Genomic DNA, 18,883 nt, shown 5'->3' with positions numbered 1-18,883 from the left:
TTGAAGTGGGCAAACAAGCTCTTTGTCCACTTCAATGTGCTGGTTTCTTTCGCGTGCGCTACGATTTTGTCATAAAAAGTAAACGGAACCGTAATAATAACAATTGCTGGGGCTTTACGTGACATAACGAGGATATGATTACGAGGGCACGCCGTAGTGGAGGGTTACGGAAATATCGACCACCTCGGGCTCTTTGACGTGCACCTAACTAAGTACACGGGCCTCTAGCATTTCGCCTATATCGAAATACGACCGCCACGGCCGGGATCGAACCCGCATCTTTCGAGTAAACGGAACCTCAACGAATGTTGCTTTGTTTTTTATTTATTTATTTTTTATTTACCTAAGCGTGAAAGGAAGCACTGGTGGTAGCAAACGGTGCCGGTTGGTATTGTGATTTTGGTCGGATGATCAAGACGCGAAGCAGGACTGGTAAATGAACCGCTACCTAGTAAATGAACTCGTCAGTACGTTAACTCGTGGGAAATTATGAATAGCCGTCCGTAGCACATGCAGCAGGACTGACGTTCCAGATTGGTTTGTGTGGTTCGTAGCTTATAAAACAACAAAAAGTAAAGAAAGAACAGGAAGAAGGACATTGTCGAGACGACCGACTCTTACAGATATGATCAGTTATCTATAACTGAACCGACATTATTCAATGAAACACGTTGTTCCGATGGTTACGTGGATTTGAATGACGTCACTTGAACATTATCCTCTGATTGGCCAGTGGCCCCGGTGGTTTTGTTATAAGTGTAACGCTTGAGGAACGATCGCGTAGTTGGCCGCCGGCATCGTCACCGGCATGCTTTGCCATTGAACGCGAATTTCCTCGAGAGTGGGCGTTAGAACGAGCTTGGCACGGAAATAGCAGGATGAAGGCTACCGCATGTGCTGTGCTGGCAATCGCTGCCTTGTATCTAGGTGAGCTACTATTTTTGTGTTCGGTAATACGTTCTCTATGGCTGCCGTAATGTATTGGTTCTCACGCAGAGCATATTGTACAGTGTCAATTTTTATGAAAGGGAACACGCGAACGCGTGGCCTGCGCTCTGCGACGGCTGCCTTCAGCTCCGTCAACCAACAGCTAACGAAAGCTCGCCTGCTTTGGCGTCATCTATTGGCAAACAAAATAACAAGTCATGACCGGTTGCGAAGCGCTTTTAGATAACGCTGCATCTCGGCTCGCGTAACGGGCGATGCAGGCAGCGCCACAGAACACTTATACCGCTTATACTGCAGCGCGTCGTCTGCCTGTCAACAAATCGAGCGTGGCGCGCTAGCACTGCGCGAGCTGCAGGAATTGCCCTTACGCGAGCCGAGAGCCAGCGTTATCTAAAGGCGCTTCTCAACCAGCCATGATTCGTTATTTTGTTAGCCAATAGATGACGCCAAAAGCGGGCAAGCTTTCGTTAGCTGTCGGTTGACGGAGCTTACGGCGGCCGTCGGAGAGCGCAGGCCATGCGCTCCCGTGTTCCCTTTCATAAAAATTGACACTGTACCTTAATGCATCTTCGGAACTTAAAATGTGATACGGGAACGTTGGTGGACATGGTTGTTCTTGCTTGCGTAGTTCAAGCTTAGCTGTTGAAGGAGCAGTGCTTGTTGGAGTAACATTGTCTCGCGTACTGTTTCGTGTGTTCTTACTCTCCGTTCTGTTACTGCAGTAGGCGACGTGTCCAGCGAGTGCCCGCAAGCATGGTTTGACTGCGGCAACGGCAGGTGTATCGCCATGTTCTGGAGGTGCGATGGCCAGAACGACTGCGGCAACCACAAGGACGAGACCGGATGCAGTAAGCAGCGTATTTCTGTTCTAGCCCGTGTTTTCTTCCTCTTAACTGGTTCAGGGGTTCGACTGGAAGTACTGAGCTCCGTTGCAATAAATTCCGGTTTACGGCTTTTGTTCCGGCCTCGCGGAACTGTTTCGAGGTTAACCCAGTTTTAACGGTTAACAACCTGCCGTGCTTCAGTGCAGTTTTCTGCATTTGCATTTCTCTACTCGACTTGTTCTCCCTTGCGCACATAAACAAGCAGCACAAGACTCTACCTTCCTACTTCGTGTTTTAAAGTGCTGTTGTAGGCAACTACGTATGTGAAGTACGGTTAGCGTCTCGGCGCTTCTGTACACATGCCTTCACCTGTCTTGCTACTCCTTCATTCCGTTCAGGTGCAACCCAAAGCCGATGTCCCGCGGACAAATTCGCCTGCCACGACTCCAGCTACTGCGTCCCGCAAATTTGGGTGTGCGATGGCGAAGCGGACTGCCACGACTCCTCTGACGAGCAGGACTGTCACTCGAGCAACTGCACCGGCTACAGGTGCCACAATAACGAGTGCATTCCTGCCCCGTGGCGCTGCGACCAAACTGAAGACTGTATTGACGCCTCCGACGAGTTGGACTGCGGAGGGGCAAAAAACTCTTCCGCTACGACGTTGGCCCCTCGTTGCGACGTCGACCAAGGTCGCTTTCCTTGCCTTGACGGACAGTGTCTTCTTCCTTCCAAGGTGTGCGATGGCCGCAAGGATTGCAGTGACGGCGCTGATGAAGGCGCCTTCTGTAGTGAGTGGAACCAATTTTCTACGCTTTCGTCATCGTTATTCGAAATTGCCGACTTCAGTGATTAGCCTCTGCTGGGTGAAACGAAATGTGTTTTGCGGTCTTTCGGCGTTCCGGTAATCTAATCAAACTAATTAAGCCGTCCCATAAATCTCCTTCTGACGCGACTTTTGACGAACTATCTGCAATGTGCCACGTTCATATTACAAGGTGCTCTATTCTGTTGCACTACCGAGGCAACAATTTCCAGTTCTACTTGTTTCAATAATCGGTTCGAGTTCCATTACGTACAGCCTCTGTAGACGTTTTTTTTTTTTTTATGGATCAAATGTGAAGCTGGAACTGCATGCGTGTTTTGTTGTTCGTCACATTCGTTTCTGGCAAACGCGTTACTCGAGACTTTGCTCCCGCCATGCTTCGACCGACTTATCGAACATGCTAGAGTCTTCAAAAAAAGTGTTCGTAGGGTCGTGCCCAGCGCATATTGACTTAATAACACTACCTGTAGGAGGTTCCATTTACCTGCAGTTCGGCTTATCTTCGTCGAAGCAGCGCGAACGGACGTAAACAAGGTGCTAACACAGGACGATCGCTCTTCCAGTGTTTCTGCCTTGTCTACATGTTTTCGCACGGCTTTGACGATGCCGTTGTACCAACTATTCAATGTATGTCCTGTTGCAATTCAGCTTATCTTCTTTCTTGGCCATTAGTTGCTAAACGGGCAAAAAAGATGCGTTCACTCCTGTGAACTCTGCGCCTGAAGGGGCTTTACCCAAGCTTCGGCATTCACATTACGTCAAAGTGCATTTCCTTACATCGTATAAGTAATCCAGCAACGGCCGGCCTAATTTCTTTGCGGAAAGTGCTGTCATGTGTGATTTTTCTTGCGGCGTCTGCCGCACAACCGCGTCGGTGCTCAGTCTGGCTGCAGTGCTCTCAATCATGCTTCGAGCGAACAACCGTGCGCCTTATCGTTTATCAAAGTTTGCCATCGGTCTTTTCCGCGTAGTGCAGTAGGTGCTGACGCACTGTGAAGAATATGCCTGCAACCACGGGCTCACTTCGCCACTGTCTGAGCGCGGTTTCGCACGAAGCACGGTTCGCATCTCTGCACTACGACGGCGGTGGCACGTGGCTTTCATTTCGCAGGTTATAATAAACCGGCGACAATCTCTGCGCCACATGTTATGTGGCAACGTATAAATTGGATCAACGACTCTGTTCAGCCTAAAGCGAATAATGTCTGAATAATTCACCTTCGTTAAAACATCGCGCTGGTCATAAAAAAAATCAAATGCTCCACATGAAGGTGAGCTATTTCGGCGGTTTCACATGTTCTTTTACCCGTATTTTCAAATCGATCTTTAAGGTTGCCCGCAACGCCGAGTAAACGCATTTTGCCAAATGGAGTACTCTACCGATATGCTTACCTTTATACCTTTGCAGAGGTCAACGAGTGCAGTCAGAAGAAATGCAGCCAAGGATGTTTCGTTGCGACCAACGGTTCTACGTGTTATTGCAACGCCGGCTTCCGCCTCATGGCAGACCACATATCTTGTGCCGGTACTGTGCCTTTTTCCTCCACTTGGTAGACGCAGCTTCGCTCATAACGCGTCGAATGACTCGTGTGTACGGTCTTTTCTACATTTGTCGTCCAACTAAATTAAGGGACTTCGTTCTCTCAACGCGCCAACTTCTGAAACGACATTGCCAAGCTTCCTTTATGGTCAACACCGTACATTGCAGACTCTTACAATCCTTTATAAGCTACGTGAACGACGACCCTCCTGGGAACTACAAAGCAAACGCTGCTTTTCCGTTTTTTTTTGCATGTGCACTTCACATTTCCTTTTCGTTAGCTCTACCTCATGCAGTCCGACTCGCTCAGCTGGGAAAGCGGCACTTTTGTCGTTCTAGTTCCTTTGCACCACTGAAAGAAGCAAAGGCCACCTCGTGCGTGCGACGTCCAGTAGATCGTCGTCTCAAATTCTAAACTTTTTTTTAACCTACTCGCAGGATGTTCACCGACTGCACGCCATTAACCCTCCCATGCTTGCTTTCTCTACCCGCTTCTTCCAGATATCGACGAATGTGTTGAAGATCCTCACGTCTGCAGTCATGGTTGTATAAACTCTCCAGGATCTTACTCCTGTCACTGTCTCGAGGGCTATCAGCTCGCCGATAAGAGCTTCTGCAAGGCGCGAGATCCTGAACCGCTTCTCGTATTCTCGACGACGAAGGAAATTCGTGGCCTCTGGCTCCGATCCAACCGGTACTTCGAAATTCACCCGGCCGAAGCTCAAGCCGTCGGCGTCGAGTTCGACAGCGACCAGCATCGTGTCTTCTGGACTGACGTTTCTACATGGAAGTCTTCGATTCATTCCTGCCGCCTTGATGGTTCGGACTTCAAAACTCTCTTCAGTGCCGGTAAGTCGCATTTACCTTTCTTACTGTACCCCTTCGGTCTCCCTGTTCGCGGCTTCTGTACTGTATTTGCCATTCATTGTTTCTTATACTTCGCAGTCAATGCTTCTCGGCAGCTGTTCGCGTCAGCAAGGCAATAAGCAGCAGTAATTCTTTCAAATTACCTCACGCATGTTCAATGTGTTCCATCCTTCAGCTAAGCTTTAAGACGTCAGGGGTTAATCATCGTCAAATGTAACGCGCATCGGTTTCCCTGAACACAAGGGAAAATAGGTAGTCCTCGCTAGACAAACCTTCATACTTGGCCCGCTGAACGCGAGGGTAGTCGCCCCACTAGGCTTTTCAAACCCCATTTGAAACTTCATCAGTACCCTGCACCCCTTGACGGCCTGCTGGCTAACCGAACGCGTGCGCCTTTTAGTCTACGGTGAGCAAGTCTCCAGTTACCATCAAAGTTCGAGTGCGATAGAAAATGTGCCGCTTTCGCTCAAATCAACAGATGTCCACTGATGCATCATTTCACCAAACTTCGCCTGCCCAGCGGGTAAATTGATGCTTGACAAGAGCCATCGCTTCGTCCTGCCAGTTTTAATCACGCAGCCTATTTGGCTGCTACGCTACTTTGCAACGTTCGCATCAGCTCCCCTAACATCGTTTATGCATGTGTCGGCAACCCTTAATTTCGCTCCACTTTGAGTGATCAAATCGCCATGCCATTCGTTCGCATTCGGGTTCCTTTGTCGCACAAGGACGAATGCGCTGTCCCGAATAGTGTAGTAATCTGGACAGTCGGTTCGCAGCGGCTCTACATTCATGCGCGCAGTTTCATTCCCTGACAACTCGCTGCCGCCGAGCCATTCCGGTCTGTCATTACGCGGTCACGTGAATGTACCACTTCATTTCAGTCCTATAATCCAACTGACTGTAGCTGCAGCACACTGCGGAAACTTCTACGGCACTCCTTAACCCTTTCATACGCTATGTACATCACTTGTTTTCGTTACTTGTGTTACTTGTGTCTACTAGGGGCTAAAAAACCGCAAGATACACTGAAGTTTAGATCGGAACTTCGGATTAATTACTGTAAAACGCATAAATCAAGCGACAACTATTCTTGTTGCAATACCATATCGATTGCCTTGAAATGTTCTTAATTATCGTGCACTACTCTGGTTGAGTTCTGTTGTCTCTACTTCATTCTCTCCACTTTGCTTTTGCAGAAAAAACTCTACTCGAAGACCTTTCCCTGGATTGGGTTACAAACAACCTTTACATAACGGACTCTCTCGTTAAACGCATCTTGGTGTGTACAACAGATGGGGTTTCTTGCAGCGCACTTATTACAGACTCCGTAGATTCTCCTCGAGCGATCATCGTAAACCCACCGCAAAAGTATGCCAATCCTATTTTCCTATTCTGCACACCTATTTCCCTCGGTCTCAAATTTGTCAACCGAATTTCAGCTGAGTTTGTTGAACATTCTTTTTTTCCCTCCAGAGCAGTTTACTGGACCGATTGGGGCCCGCGGCCAGCTATCATGCATTCGAGCACGGACGGCACGAACATCCAGCAATTGGTATCTACTGATCTTGGTTGGCCCAACGGCCTTACGTTGGATCACACTACCAACCGCCTCTACTGGTGCGATGCAAAGCTCTCCAGGCTGGAATATCTTGAGCTCGCCACCCTGAAACGTGACGTCGTCATGGACGAAGATGTCTTCCACCCTTTCGCCCTTACCGTCTTCGAGGATACAGTTTACTGGAGCGACTGGGCGTCTTACTCGCTCGACTCCAGTAACAAGCGTACCGGCAAGCAGCATCATCGGATTTTGAGGGAAAACAGTCACCACATCATGGGTGTTCACGTTTACCATCCAGTACTACGGCAACGAGGTACTTTGCTTTAATTCTCATTTCCCCGCTTACTCCACCTTCCTTCCTTCCTTAGGCATCCAGAATCAATGTTGGGACAACCCCTGTGATCACATTTGCGTCCTCTCTGGAGACTCGTACATGTGCCTGTGCCGCATCGGCTACAAGCTGGCAGCGAACAAGCATTCTTGCACAGGTCTGTTATTTTACAGCTTGCGTCCCGTCCAACATTCCACCTTTCTGAATGTTCGCCCTTTGACCCTACATGGCATGACGTGCTCTGTCTTGTGACCCAGTTGATGCAACAGTCGCTTCCTGCTTGTTTTCTCCACGTGATGCTTCTGTACACTTACCTTTCAGCGACTGCTGCGTGTCTATTCGAGTTAATCTCCTTAGTTTCCTGACCTACCCCACCCAGCCTCAGTGCAAGCCAGGCGCTCCTTGTGGCTTGCTTAATTTATGCCTATAGTCTTCGTGAAGATTCATGTTCTTACGTCGGACACCTTCGCTCTTTAATAACGAACGCCAACCTCACGTGCATGGCTCCCCCTAATCAGTCTCGCTGACTTCTCGCTTATCCGTCGGTCTTTACTCCTCGCAATGCTTATCGCATCACTCCGCACTTCGGCAATTCTTGTCTATATGGCTATTTTACGCACGTCTCTCTATTCAGTTACCAAGGACTTCAGTTTCGTCATCGTTGCTGAAGAAGACTTGCTCTATAAGATTGACCTCAACAAAGTCGGCGCCCCTGTGCCTAAGACATTGCCAGTTACTAATTTGGGCATGATCAGTGCTCTGGCCTTTGACTGGTCCAACCAGACTCTCCACTACAGTGACAATCGCCACTCGGTCCTGTCTGCCATCAACGTCAACACTTTCGAGCAATGGTAGGTGATCACATAACTGCTTGCTTTCTATATGGCTTCAGGAGACTTCAAGCAGTTATTAACGAGCTGTTGACTGTTGGTTTCGCTAGTTTCTGCTTCGCTCGAACGCTTTACCTTCTATTTTCAGGACCGTCCACGATCACATTGGCTCAGTCTTCGGCATGGATTTCGACGTCACTCATCAGCTTCTTTACTGGGTCGACGCTGACAAATACACCCTCGAGGCCTGCCATGCTAACGGCTCTGGACATACAATCATCCGGGACGACCTCCACCGCCCAGTTGGCGTTGCTCTGTACCCTTTTGCTGGGTAAGCCTTCTGCGACTCCTCTTAATGTCAGACATCTCCATCTTCCAGTCATTGGAGTCTCCCTTCCGCCAATAACTTCCGTTTTCAACCCACATGTACACGCATTTATCTTACTGCGGCGCCTCTGCCACATGCATGGCCTTTCAACTGGCCTGTTCTACATGTCTCCTTTTTCGTCCTTTCAGAATACTTTTCGTGCTGAGCGCTGGTGACAAGCCCACAATCACATCGTACACCATGGATGGCCAAAACCCTCGAGTGCTTCCCCTGTCCACTCTGCTGCTTCCAGTCTCGCTTAGTGTCGATCTAGTAGCCCGGACGCTAGTATGGGCTGACGCAGTTCGTGGGACCATCGAATCTTTAGACCTTCAGAGAGTCTCAACTGGGTAAGCCTTGCGTACTTCCCCCATCGCATACTCCCGCCGCCATCTAGCGTCTGAACTCGTTACTCCTGCCCGTCTTTGTTTTGTAGACACTTTGCTACTGAGACATGCATATAAGTGTTCTATGCATGTTTCGAGTGCGTCGAACGATCTTGTAGGGTTATAAGTGCGCACGCAATGTTACGGCGTGCTGCTTATCTCTAATAAATTGTCGACTTCAGGCACCTCCAGCCCTGTCATTTGCCCGTCTACCTTTATTTTCGTTCAGGACGCCTTTCATCGTTCAACAAGTGAAAGCCCACATTTCCTCAGTGTCTGCCGCGCACAACGAAATCCATTGGGCATCCCGAGACAAAGCCTCCCTCGAATACATCGACCTTTCTAGCGAGCCCAGCGTTCGCCGCCACGTTTCACTACGTTCTACGCGGAACGGCACCTTTTCGAGACGTGTCATTGTCGCAGCTCAAGTTCCGCCGTTCGGCAAGTTCCTTAAGCCTGTATTTCTACTTGCCGGTCCCATGCTCACCATGGACTTGTTCAGAACCTTCAGTCGGTTTTAAATACCGCCTTCCAGCTTACACTGGTCTGACCACTATCGCATCTTGACTTGCAGCGCCCGGTCCATGTGGGCAGAGTAATGGCGGCTGTTCACACACCTGTCTGCCTGTGCGCACTACAGACCGTTCGTGCTTCTGTCCACCTGGAATGGCCCTCAACGCCGACAACATCACCTGTCGAGGTCCTTTTCTTGTATTTCGTACCACTTCATAAACAAACCTGCCCGACCATACGAGCCTGGTTAACGCTCAGTTTTCTCCCCGTTTCAGTCGAAAACGGCACCTGTCGCCCGCACGAGCTCCCATGCGCAGGCAGGTGTATAGCAGCCACAAACTGGTGCGACGGCCACAAGGACTGTTCGGACAACGCAGACGAAGAGTCTTGTGGTATGGCCTTCGATTTGTTTGTGCTTCCCGTTAGACTGCCATGCTCCTATACGCAGGCTCCACCGCCTGTCCTTCCACTGACTTCACCTGCTCCAACGGTCGTTGCATTGAGAAGGAATGGCAGTGCGATGGCTACAATGACTGTGGCGACTCCTCCGATGAAAGGAACTGCAGTAAGAACCTTGTTTTCATGACACATCGCTGTTGTTAAAGCGTGCTGGGAACTGCCTTCACCATACCCTTTGCACTTCATACGAATAGCCTGCACTGCCTGTCGGTCTCGTGCAAGTCTCCACGCGGACTTTGAGCCGATTAAAGCTCAAACCTCAATGAGATGTTCGTCGCTTTCTCGATATGTGCCAGAAACCGCAACATTCTCTCTCGCAGCCCGCCAGACTTGCGCTTCCCACCAGTACACCTGCCGCAGCGGAGTCTGCGTCCCTCTTTATTGGCGCTGCGATGGCTCTGAAGACTGCCCCGACGGCGACGACGAGCTGAACTGCCGTAGTGTGCGCTGTCCCAGTGGTCACAACCGCTGTGCCAATGGCCAGTGCATTCCGCAGGACTGGACTTGTGATGGTCACGCTGACTGCACAGATTCATCGGACGAAAAAAACTGCAGTAAGCACGTTTCTATTCTCAGATCGTGCGATCGTTTTTACATCCCCATATGCGTAAATGTTTAGTCTCATGATCATCAAATTGCACGGCAATAAGCGCTCTTCGGTATTTCAAATTTCCGTAAGCTCGGCTTACCTATGTTTCTGGAGGTGCTTTTCGTATCTGCTGACCGAAATGAGCGTTAGCATTAATGCCAATCAGCAGTGTTTTCAAAAAACCGTGTACAAGATTTACCGCCAGTTTCCATCATACCTCCATAGCTCAGTGTTTATTGCCTCAACTGACGGGCCTTCGCAGCCAGAACGGACGTCTACCACAATGTGCTAAAGTCGTAGGACGCAATTTCTGAGTGCATGGATTATTGCTAGACTCAATTTTCCCTAATTTCTATATCTGTAATGTATGACACTTTGCAAGTTAGCGAGAAATATTGCCGCGTTTACCGCTACTTCAGTGTAGTTGATCCGCACCCTCGATTCTACACTTCTTTAACCGACGCCGTTCTCCACTGGCGCCTAAAGCTACCTATTGCGTCGGCCACTTCTCACTTTAGTACAATGATGCACTCTAAACTTTGTTTCTGCAATGTCTTACAAAATTGCAGCGACCATAGACGAACACCTAGTTTTCTGGCGTCACTTGAGGTCCCATCTACTCGGGAAAATAGGACTATTGTGAAAGTTCCTATAGGGCCTTTCCCTGATCGCCTTCCTATGCTTAAAGATAAATTTCAGCTGCAGAACGCTGAATTCCCCCTAGACGCGTAATCTTCGACCATGCCAGTGGAACACTTCTTTGTCTCTTTAATTTCCTGCAGTCAATAGTAGTAAGTCAACGCAGACCACCTCAGTTTGGTCTGTCACTCAGTTTACCCATCTATTCGACGTTTCAACATGGCTGCGTGTGCCACTTTTCCCTGACTCCGCAGCTGAATCTCCCTCCTGCTTCGAGGACGATTTCCACTGCGCTAATGGGCAGTGCGTGGACAAGAGGCTTCGCTGCGATCACGATGATGACTGCGAGGATTCCTCCGACGAAGTTGGCTGTGGTGAGCTTTCTTAAAGTAGACTACGTAATCGTCCAGTCGCACTTTCAGCACATTCCGCGATGCCTTGTATGCGCCGCATCGTAGAGAAGCGTGCTCCTCGTTCACTCGTGGTTAAAGTTGAAGTTATACACGGACCACCACAACCAATTATCTCTCAACGTCATTCTTTAGAGCATATCTAATACAGTATCGCGGTATTGCATATTTCAGCATCGATGGGCACAATAGCAAGAGTTTCTCCAGTTGCGTGCAAATATGAAGTACGGTCGGGTCTCCCAAAGAAACTTCATCGGCTAATTCAGCGTTGTCGGCCGGCGGCGGTAATGTGCCCGTGCCTGCACCACTCGGAACACCATCGATTCATCTGTAGCTTATTTTGCCAGTGTTCCTATTACTCATCATCAAATTGTTCTCCCCATCGCAGATTTTGCAAAAGTCAACCGAACAAAGTGTTCCACTGGCATGGTAGACTGTGGCGACGGCCAGTGCATCTACACCCACGACATGTGTGACGGCTACGTTGACTGTCACACCGGCAGGGACGAGCGCAACTGCTGTAAGCGTTACTCTATGCTTGCTCGATTTTCTCTACAACACGGTAACGTCATCTTTCATACGCAAAGCAGCGTCGTAAGCGAGTCGGAAGCAGCCTGCGACAGAACGTGGCATTCGCCGCAATGATGTGCGTCAATTTCGCAAGACTTCCCGCGAATACCGCTTCTACTATGATTCCGATACTCTAAGTGCATAATTGACCCACAGGTCACGGGATCGAATTCCGGCCGCGGCGAAAATGCTTGAGGCCCATGTACTTCAATTTACGTGCACGTTGATCCCCAGGTGGTCGAAATTTCCGGCGCCCTCCACTAGTCTTGTTGTTGGGGTTTAAGTAAATAATTCCCAGTCTCCCTTTTCGACCCTCGCTACGCTATTTGCTCACGCTTTCACCTGACTTCGTTCTCGTAGCTGCACCCATATGCCGTTCCGCGGAGTTCTTCTGCACGGGAACAAAGCGCTGCATTCTGCAAAGCTGGTTTTGCGACGGTGATGACGATTGCGGCGACGGCATGGATGAACACCTTGAGAGATGTCACCCCACAACGAAAGTTAGCGCAACGCGTGAGTACTCCTCTCCCATATCCCTAACGGGCTGCAAAAGTGCGCAGGCGGACACTCGCTCCTTCGCCACATTAGCGCTCTCAAATGTACCGAAGTCGTGTTAGAATCTTGCCTTTTCACTTGCACTGCCTTCTTCCAGCTACGCCTGCTTGCGGGAGCAACGAATTCAAGTGCGGTTCCCGTGAATGCATCTCCTGGTCCCGTGTCTGCGATGGGCGTACGGATTGCGCAGACTTCTCGGACGAAGGCAGCCATTGCGGTACACTTCATCCTCTCAATCGTAACAACTTCTCTGAATATTCGATCACTTCGCAATGGCAGGGAAAGCATGCGTGTGTTGCCTCATTAACCTCGCAGTGTTCATGGTTTGACTAACGCAAGTCATGTTCACTTCAGCAGGCCAGTGCTTCGTACACTAGCAATGGCGCTTACATCCAGCTGTTATTGCATGGTTTTTCACTCCCAATCCTGGCCACAAACTAGCCCGCATCACTTTTATTTGTGCATGGATGTGTATGGATTTGTGTACATACGTGTACTTAAGCTTACTGCCGCTGTCCGAGCTACCTTTCGTCCGTCAGTGTTGTAGCTCTCAAGGCCATTGGATCGAAGATTCCTGCCCGTTCTTTCTTTCAGTCAATTATTGCGGCACTACTAATGGAGGCTGCGCTCATTTGTGCCGGGAATCTCCTGCTGGTCCTTTGTGTTCCTGTCATCCCGGCTACCGGCTCAACACGGATAAGAAATCATGCGACGGTAACTTTTCCTGTCTCCACACATGTCTCCTCACTCCACACATGTTACTCACCCGCTGCTCCCGTTCATTTCAGACATCGATGAATGTGCAACTCCCGCCCATTGCAGCCACTTCTGTCAAAATTCTAAAGGCAGCTACAAGTGTACCTGCGCCGATGGTTACGCACTAGGTGCAGACCGTCGCTACTGCAAAGTCCAATGTACGCATCTCCTTCTGCTGCCGCCGTTCATTTGTTCATAGCTCCTGCTCTTACAGATGGCGAGCCCTTCCTGCTCTACATGCTTCCCAACCAGATCCGGAGCTTTTCAATGCACGGACACGCCCAGCATCTACTTGCTGAAGATTCACTCTCAGATATGCATGGCATGGACTATCGCGTCACTGACAAGTCCATCTTCTGGACCGAAATGGATGAGGTACCCCTACTTACCATGCCATACGCACTACTTCATTGCTCTCCTTTGCGCCTTCAGCTACTATTAGAGGCCTTGCAACAAGTTTTGCCCATATTCGACAAACGTTAGATAACCTTTAACCCGTTTCTTCCCGTTCACGAATATAGTCATCGGTCATTTTGGTACATAGACTAACTCATCATGGTTGTTTCTTGACGCTAGATGGCCACACTTGTCCATGCTGTGCCATGCGTCTTTGCTTTCATTGTATTGCCATGAGATGAAGCAATCTTCGAGCTATGTTTTTAATGCACTTAGTGAAATGAAGGCACTCAGTGCAATAGTGGTGCCGTTATATTCAGTAAAAGCTCTACGAATTAAGCGAAAAATGCCCTGTAAACTTGGATACAGGTTCTTCTTTCAAAACTTGGATACAGGTTCTTACACGGTAGGGAACCGGTTAATATTTGGGTAGAGCTTCGGTCAGTTTTCATGGGTTCTTTGGTTCAGCTCTCTCGCGATCACTTTACAGGGTGTCATCAACGTCATGACGTTAGGAAATGGCAAGCAGTTCACCCTTCTCGAAGAAATCCACAAGCCCTATCACATTGCTGTGGACTGGGTCGCCGGCAACATTTACTTCACCGACGGCTGGGTTCACATCCAGGCATGCGAGCCCACATTCAAACACTGTACCGACGTCCTTGATACGGCCTACTCTCACCTGAACACCTTCGCCCTTTCTGCTAACGATGGGTTAGCAAGGCTTCTGAACTTTTTGTTGCTGAAACTATTACTTGCATGACGACACGCCTATTCAGTTAGTGGTCCATTTTCTGCCCCACTTCATTGCTTTCATCTTTTCAGCTTGATGTTTTGGGCTGTGTGGCACGAAGTCGTCAACAAAGACTACGGCCTCATTGAGCGCTCAAATATGGATGGCACTGCAAGAGTTGCGTTGCTCACGGATAAGATCTTGTGGCCTTGCTCAATTACCATTGATGCCGTTCACAAGCGTATCTATTGGTCCGACGCGAACAAGAATGTCATTGAAAGTGCCACATACGACGGCAAAGATAGGTAAGTGAGCATTCCTGCACGTTCTAGTCGCCCGGAACTTGTTTCGGCTATTATGCTTGCACGTTTACACCCCAGCAAGAGGAAACGCTGCATCTTGTACGCATGGTTATGACAATTTCCGGGACAGCATGTCCTGCCTCGTTTTTTTTCTGAAACTTTTCTTCCATCCAGGAAAGTGGTCAGAGGTGCTGGCCTGTCAAGCCCATTCAGCATCGCTTTGTTCGAAGACTGGCTATACTGGTCAGATTGGGGCTCAGACTCTCTCATGGCCTGCAACAGACACACCGGCACACACGTAGGCCTGGTGCATCACGGTACAGCCAAAGCCACAGTTCTCAAAGTTCTTCATGCTGTTCATCAACCAAGTGGTATGAAATCCTTTGCCTCCCCGCAATTCGCCGCCGTCCTGTCCCGCCTACTTAAACAGGGGGCTCAGTGGATTGTCCTCGCTTTTATTTGTTCGTACATTTACCCAGGTGTAAACCGCTGTGCCCGCAACCAGTGCGCACACATCTGCCTCCTCAACCCCAGTGCATACACTTGTGCTTGCTCCCATGGCTACACTCTGGCAGAGGACTCTCACAGCTGTGTAGAATCGGGTAAGAGTGTTATCTAGCAACTACTTCCCTCCAGTGACTTCTCTGCCGACCTGCATTTACTTCCCTGCATTGTTAACCTACCATACTGCAGGTAGTTTTCTGCTAAGCACACGCGTATTCATACACCGCGTTCTCACCGGGTTACCTCTCAGATGAGCACTACCACTTGAACAGCTCCGACATTCTTGGGCAGTTCTGCAATCCCGTATGTCTCAACGGTGGCCGCTGCATCTCGGCCAATGACTCTTACTTCTGCACGTAAGTTGCTGTACAATGCCTACATGATCTTTTCTTTCAGTGGCTGTTAACACTGCTGCGGAATGTGCAGACATGCATGCCACGTATGCCCGCTCATCCAACACCCGCAATCTGCATTCTGATCATTTACCCCTACCACGTACAATTCCCAGCCTTGTCGCCACGCTGTCGCCGAATCTCTGTGCCAATGGCGCATATCACAGCATTTCGCTTTCACAGATGTGCCGGAGGTTTCCAGGGACCCTCCTGTGCGGACGCCGTCGTCGTCTCAATGTTGCCTCAGCTATCAAACTCCAGCTCAACGGCGCTTGCCTCCATCCTCATTAGCGTCCTGTGCGTCGCCTTGCTTGTCCTTGGCTACGTACTGTACCGGAGAAACAGGCAAGCACGTTTATAACTGTTTTTTCTAGTCCCGCATAGATTTCTCCTATGCATTTCTCGCCTAGCACTGGCGTCGCACTATGCCCTCTTCAAGCGTCACCACAGATAAATGTAGCCCCGCCGTGGGCGACATAGATTCTGCAGGCCGTACTCGTTTTGTGCCAGTAGATCAGTTTCAAGTCTTTCTTTGAAAATGTGTTGCTGTTACTTCGCAATGTTCATACACCTGAACCGCCCTGATAGCTTCAATTTTGTCCATCTGCATTGTTAGGGACAAGCTCGCGGCCTTGGATTTCTCGGTCAGCTTCAAGAAACCGAACTTCAGGAAGCGCCAAGGCTTGCTCGAAGATGAGCACCCCATTGCCGCTGACGAAGATTACCACGCCATGAACACCGCACCCGGCTTCATAAATCCTGCGTTCGACACTCGCAAGGTAAGAGCGGCACACGACTAGAAATCCATCTCAACGCCGAATTCACAGCGACTGAACGTCAAACCTTTTCATGCCCTCAACATGTTGTTGTTCAAAACATTTCGCATCGGGTGCTATTCTCGCGGTTGCGGTTTTGTCCTTTTAACGCTGTTGCACTTTCACTCCGTCAGTAGGTGATTACTGTCTTTTCTTTTACACAGCCCTTGTAATGCTTTTAGCTATGCGTTCCGCATGCGCTACCATCTCGTCTTAACTTTTTATTATTTTTTTTGCAGGGTCAGCTTCTGTCTGAAAATGGAGAGTTCAAGCGGTGGGCTTCCAGCGACTCCCTGCAGTCTTCATCCTCGAAAGAACAATCATCTTGCGTCCTTGCCGGCGACTCCGCGGCCAAACAGGATCAAGTTTTCTTCTTCCGGAAGCACTAGAGGCCAAAGGCCGAACGTCACCCGTTTGTCTATTGTATAATGTGTGACATTTAATTTATACATGCTCTGTATGCAACTCGGTCTTCATACAGCTTTTAAGACGTTGCTGTTCAAAATAGCTTTTATCTAACAAATAAAAAGCAGTCTACTTTTACATCGCACGCTTCCTTTGGTTTTCTCTCCTGCCACAAAGGCGGTGCCTGTCACATTGCCATGCGAGACATGGCTTTCCCTATTTCCGCCGCCTGGTCTGAGTGATCAGTGTATCGTGCGCGACATATCATAACTAGGGGCGTTTGACCATTTCTCTCCTTGAGCGACGCTTCCGCTAGGTTCGTGTTGGTGCTCATCACGCGTGCAACTGCTGCGACGGTCCTCGTAATCCCACGCCAGGCCAATGTCTTACGACCAGCTCGCCCACTTCCGTATTTGAAAACTCCATATGGCTGCTTCATACTGAAATGTGATAAATTGGCTGTGACAACATCGTAGTCATTGGTCTCTATCAGTTAAAGCTCGAGCATTACTTGCACGAGAAATCTGAATGCTTAACTGTCTAATTACAACTAACTTAATATTTCTTTCGCATACTACGAAACTGTAGCGATTTGTTAAAGCAGTATTCCTTTTGAACGAATGTCGAAGTTTTCAGACTCATTGCCATAGCATGCGACAAAGGCATGGGCGTTCCTGTTTATTTTAAGTGCTACAATGCGCAATACGGAGTTTTGTTAGAGATAACTGGAACAATGCACCTCCAACCCAACACTGGTGGCGCGTATCTCAAAATCAATGTTACCATCAGGTTTATATAACTGACATAATTGGTGAATTTTAGTAGACTATGCATTTGAATTGCTTGTGCAAGCTATGTGCGCCGCGTGGAGTATTCGAGCTCGTGGTTCGGCTTGGTACTCTCCAAAACCTCTTTAGGATATCGCAGACATCCATACGGTGCACAGGAAACGCTGTAAAACAGATATATTGCGAGCATCCCTAGGCGCAGTATTGCCCCGCAGCTCCTTCAGCCTCCTGATAAGACATTGCCGACATTATACCATAAAGTTACACCATGTGACTAGGCAGCCCTTGGTCGTTCGCGCCCACGCGCAGTTATTTCTGTGCGCAGTGATGCACAGGTCGCAGCCTTTTTGCGCATCCGGGTCTGGTTTGCGCCGGCAACGACGCGTGACTTTCATTGGGCCAGCTCGTGCGACGCGCATCTTGTAACGGGCTAGTGACTGCTTACGCCGGCTGGGAAGGAAAGAAAAACTTCTTACGTCTTCTAGTTGAGCGTGGCTTTACTTGTTGGATTCTGTCCGTACATCAGACCAGTGACACGTACAGTGCTCACACTTTGGAACCCGACATAAAAACGTTTCGTACAACGACTGGTATGCAATTAACTCCAAATAACCGCGTCATGTCGCTACGATTATTGCCGCCAAACCTAATCCTGGCTCTGATGTAGCTGTTCAAGTTGAAATTACGACGTGACCCGAACTGAAGACGATGGAAACGGAAGTACAGGGGTAGTTAAAAGTTCCCAGGTCGCAGCGCCCGGTCGAGGAGCAGCAGCTCGCTGCCATCGCAATCGGGCCTTGGCGCACGCTGGCGTCGAGCGTGTGCGTGGAGGGAGGAGGGGTGCATCCCTCTCTCTTTCTTGCCCTCCTAGATAAGAAAGCGAGGTATAAACTTGGTGCGTCATGTTCACTCACTCTTCGCTCTTCGAATTTTACTGCTGTTCAGCGCTGCTTATTCCACTAAGATATTCCAACTAGCCCCAACACAAGCTCTTCTGAATACATTTCGGGGTCCGACCATGTTCGTATGCAGCGAATTGGCCTGCGCAGACGGCTGAGAGATCCACCACAGTGCCAATGGAAAGTTAAACACACGATATTGTTGTCCTGGGAGCCGAAACCCACGGTAATGTATAAGGTGTCTAGCAAATGTGGCCGCAAGCATGATGTGACAGTTTCCGTACTCTGCCGCCTCGCTACACGCTGCACAGTAGTAAAGTTCGAAGAGCGAACAATGAGAGAACATGACGCACCAAGTTTATACCTTGCTTTCTTATCAAGGAGAGTAAGAAAGGGAGAAGGATGCACACGCCCCTCCGTACACACGCTCGACGCCTGCGTGCGCCAAGGCGTGATTGCGATGGCAGTGCCCCGATAGCAGCGAGCTGCTCTTCCTCGGCCGAGCGTTGCGGCCTGGGAACTCTTGACCACCCCTGTACGTTATTTGCATAGATAGCGCTAAATTGTCGCGTTTCAATCCATGAGCATGGTGCATGTACGTTTGTATGACATCGATTCATGCAACGAGCGCGGCAATTAGCATCCCATGATTTATGGGCCACATTACTGTGCGATAAA

The 18,883-nt window shown here is 49.3% G+C and overlaps 1 protein-coding gene across 1 annotated transcript; it reads left to right on the top strand.

Annotated features, from left to right (window-relative positions):
• Positions 1-774: 774 nt before the first annotated feature.
• On the top strand, positions 775-16,656 carry LOC119398290 (low-density lipoprotein receptor-related protein 2). Its single transcript, XM_037665342.2, has 31 exons — positions 775-927; positions 1,671-1,796; positions 2,171-2,563; positions 4,007-4,123; positions 4,640-4,987; positions 6,205-6,376; positions 6,482-6,879; positions 6,935-7,054; positions 7,532-7,748; positions 7,876-8,058; positions 8,244-8,444; positions 8,710-8,921; positions 9,055-9,180; positions 9,269-9,385; positions 9,442-9,558; positions 9,773-10,006; positions 10,935-11,054; positions 11,479-11,610; positions 12,021-12,173; positions 12,313-12,432; positions 12,810-12,929; positions 13,004-13,129; positions 13,186-13,346; positions 13,858-14,081; positions 14,193-14,405; positions 14,577-14,773; positions 14,882-15,004; positions 15,157-15,262; positions 15,482-15,643; positions 15,915-16,077; positions 16,353-16,656. Exons 1-31 carry the CDS (start codon positions 879-881, stop codon positions 16,500-16,502), a joined length of 5,400 nt encoding a protein of 1,799 aa, XP_037521270.1. The 5' UTR covers positions 775-878; the 3' UTR covers positions 16,503-16,656.
• Positions 16,657-18,883: the final 2,227 nt, after the last annotated feature.

Source organism: Rhipicephalus sanguineus, chromosome 1 (genome assembly GCF_013339695.2).
Source record: "Rhipicephalus sanguineus isolate Rsan-2018 chromosome 1, BIME_Rsan_1.4, whole genome shotgun sequence".
NCBI classification, from domain to species: Eukaryota; Metazoa; Arthropoda; class Arachnida; order Ixodida; family Ixodidae; genus Rhipicephalus; species Rhipicephalus sanguineus.
This window is presented reverse-complemented; position numbering and strand designations above follow the sequence as displayed.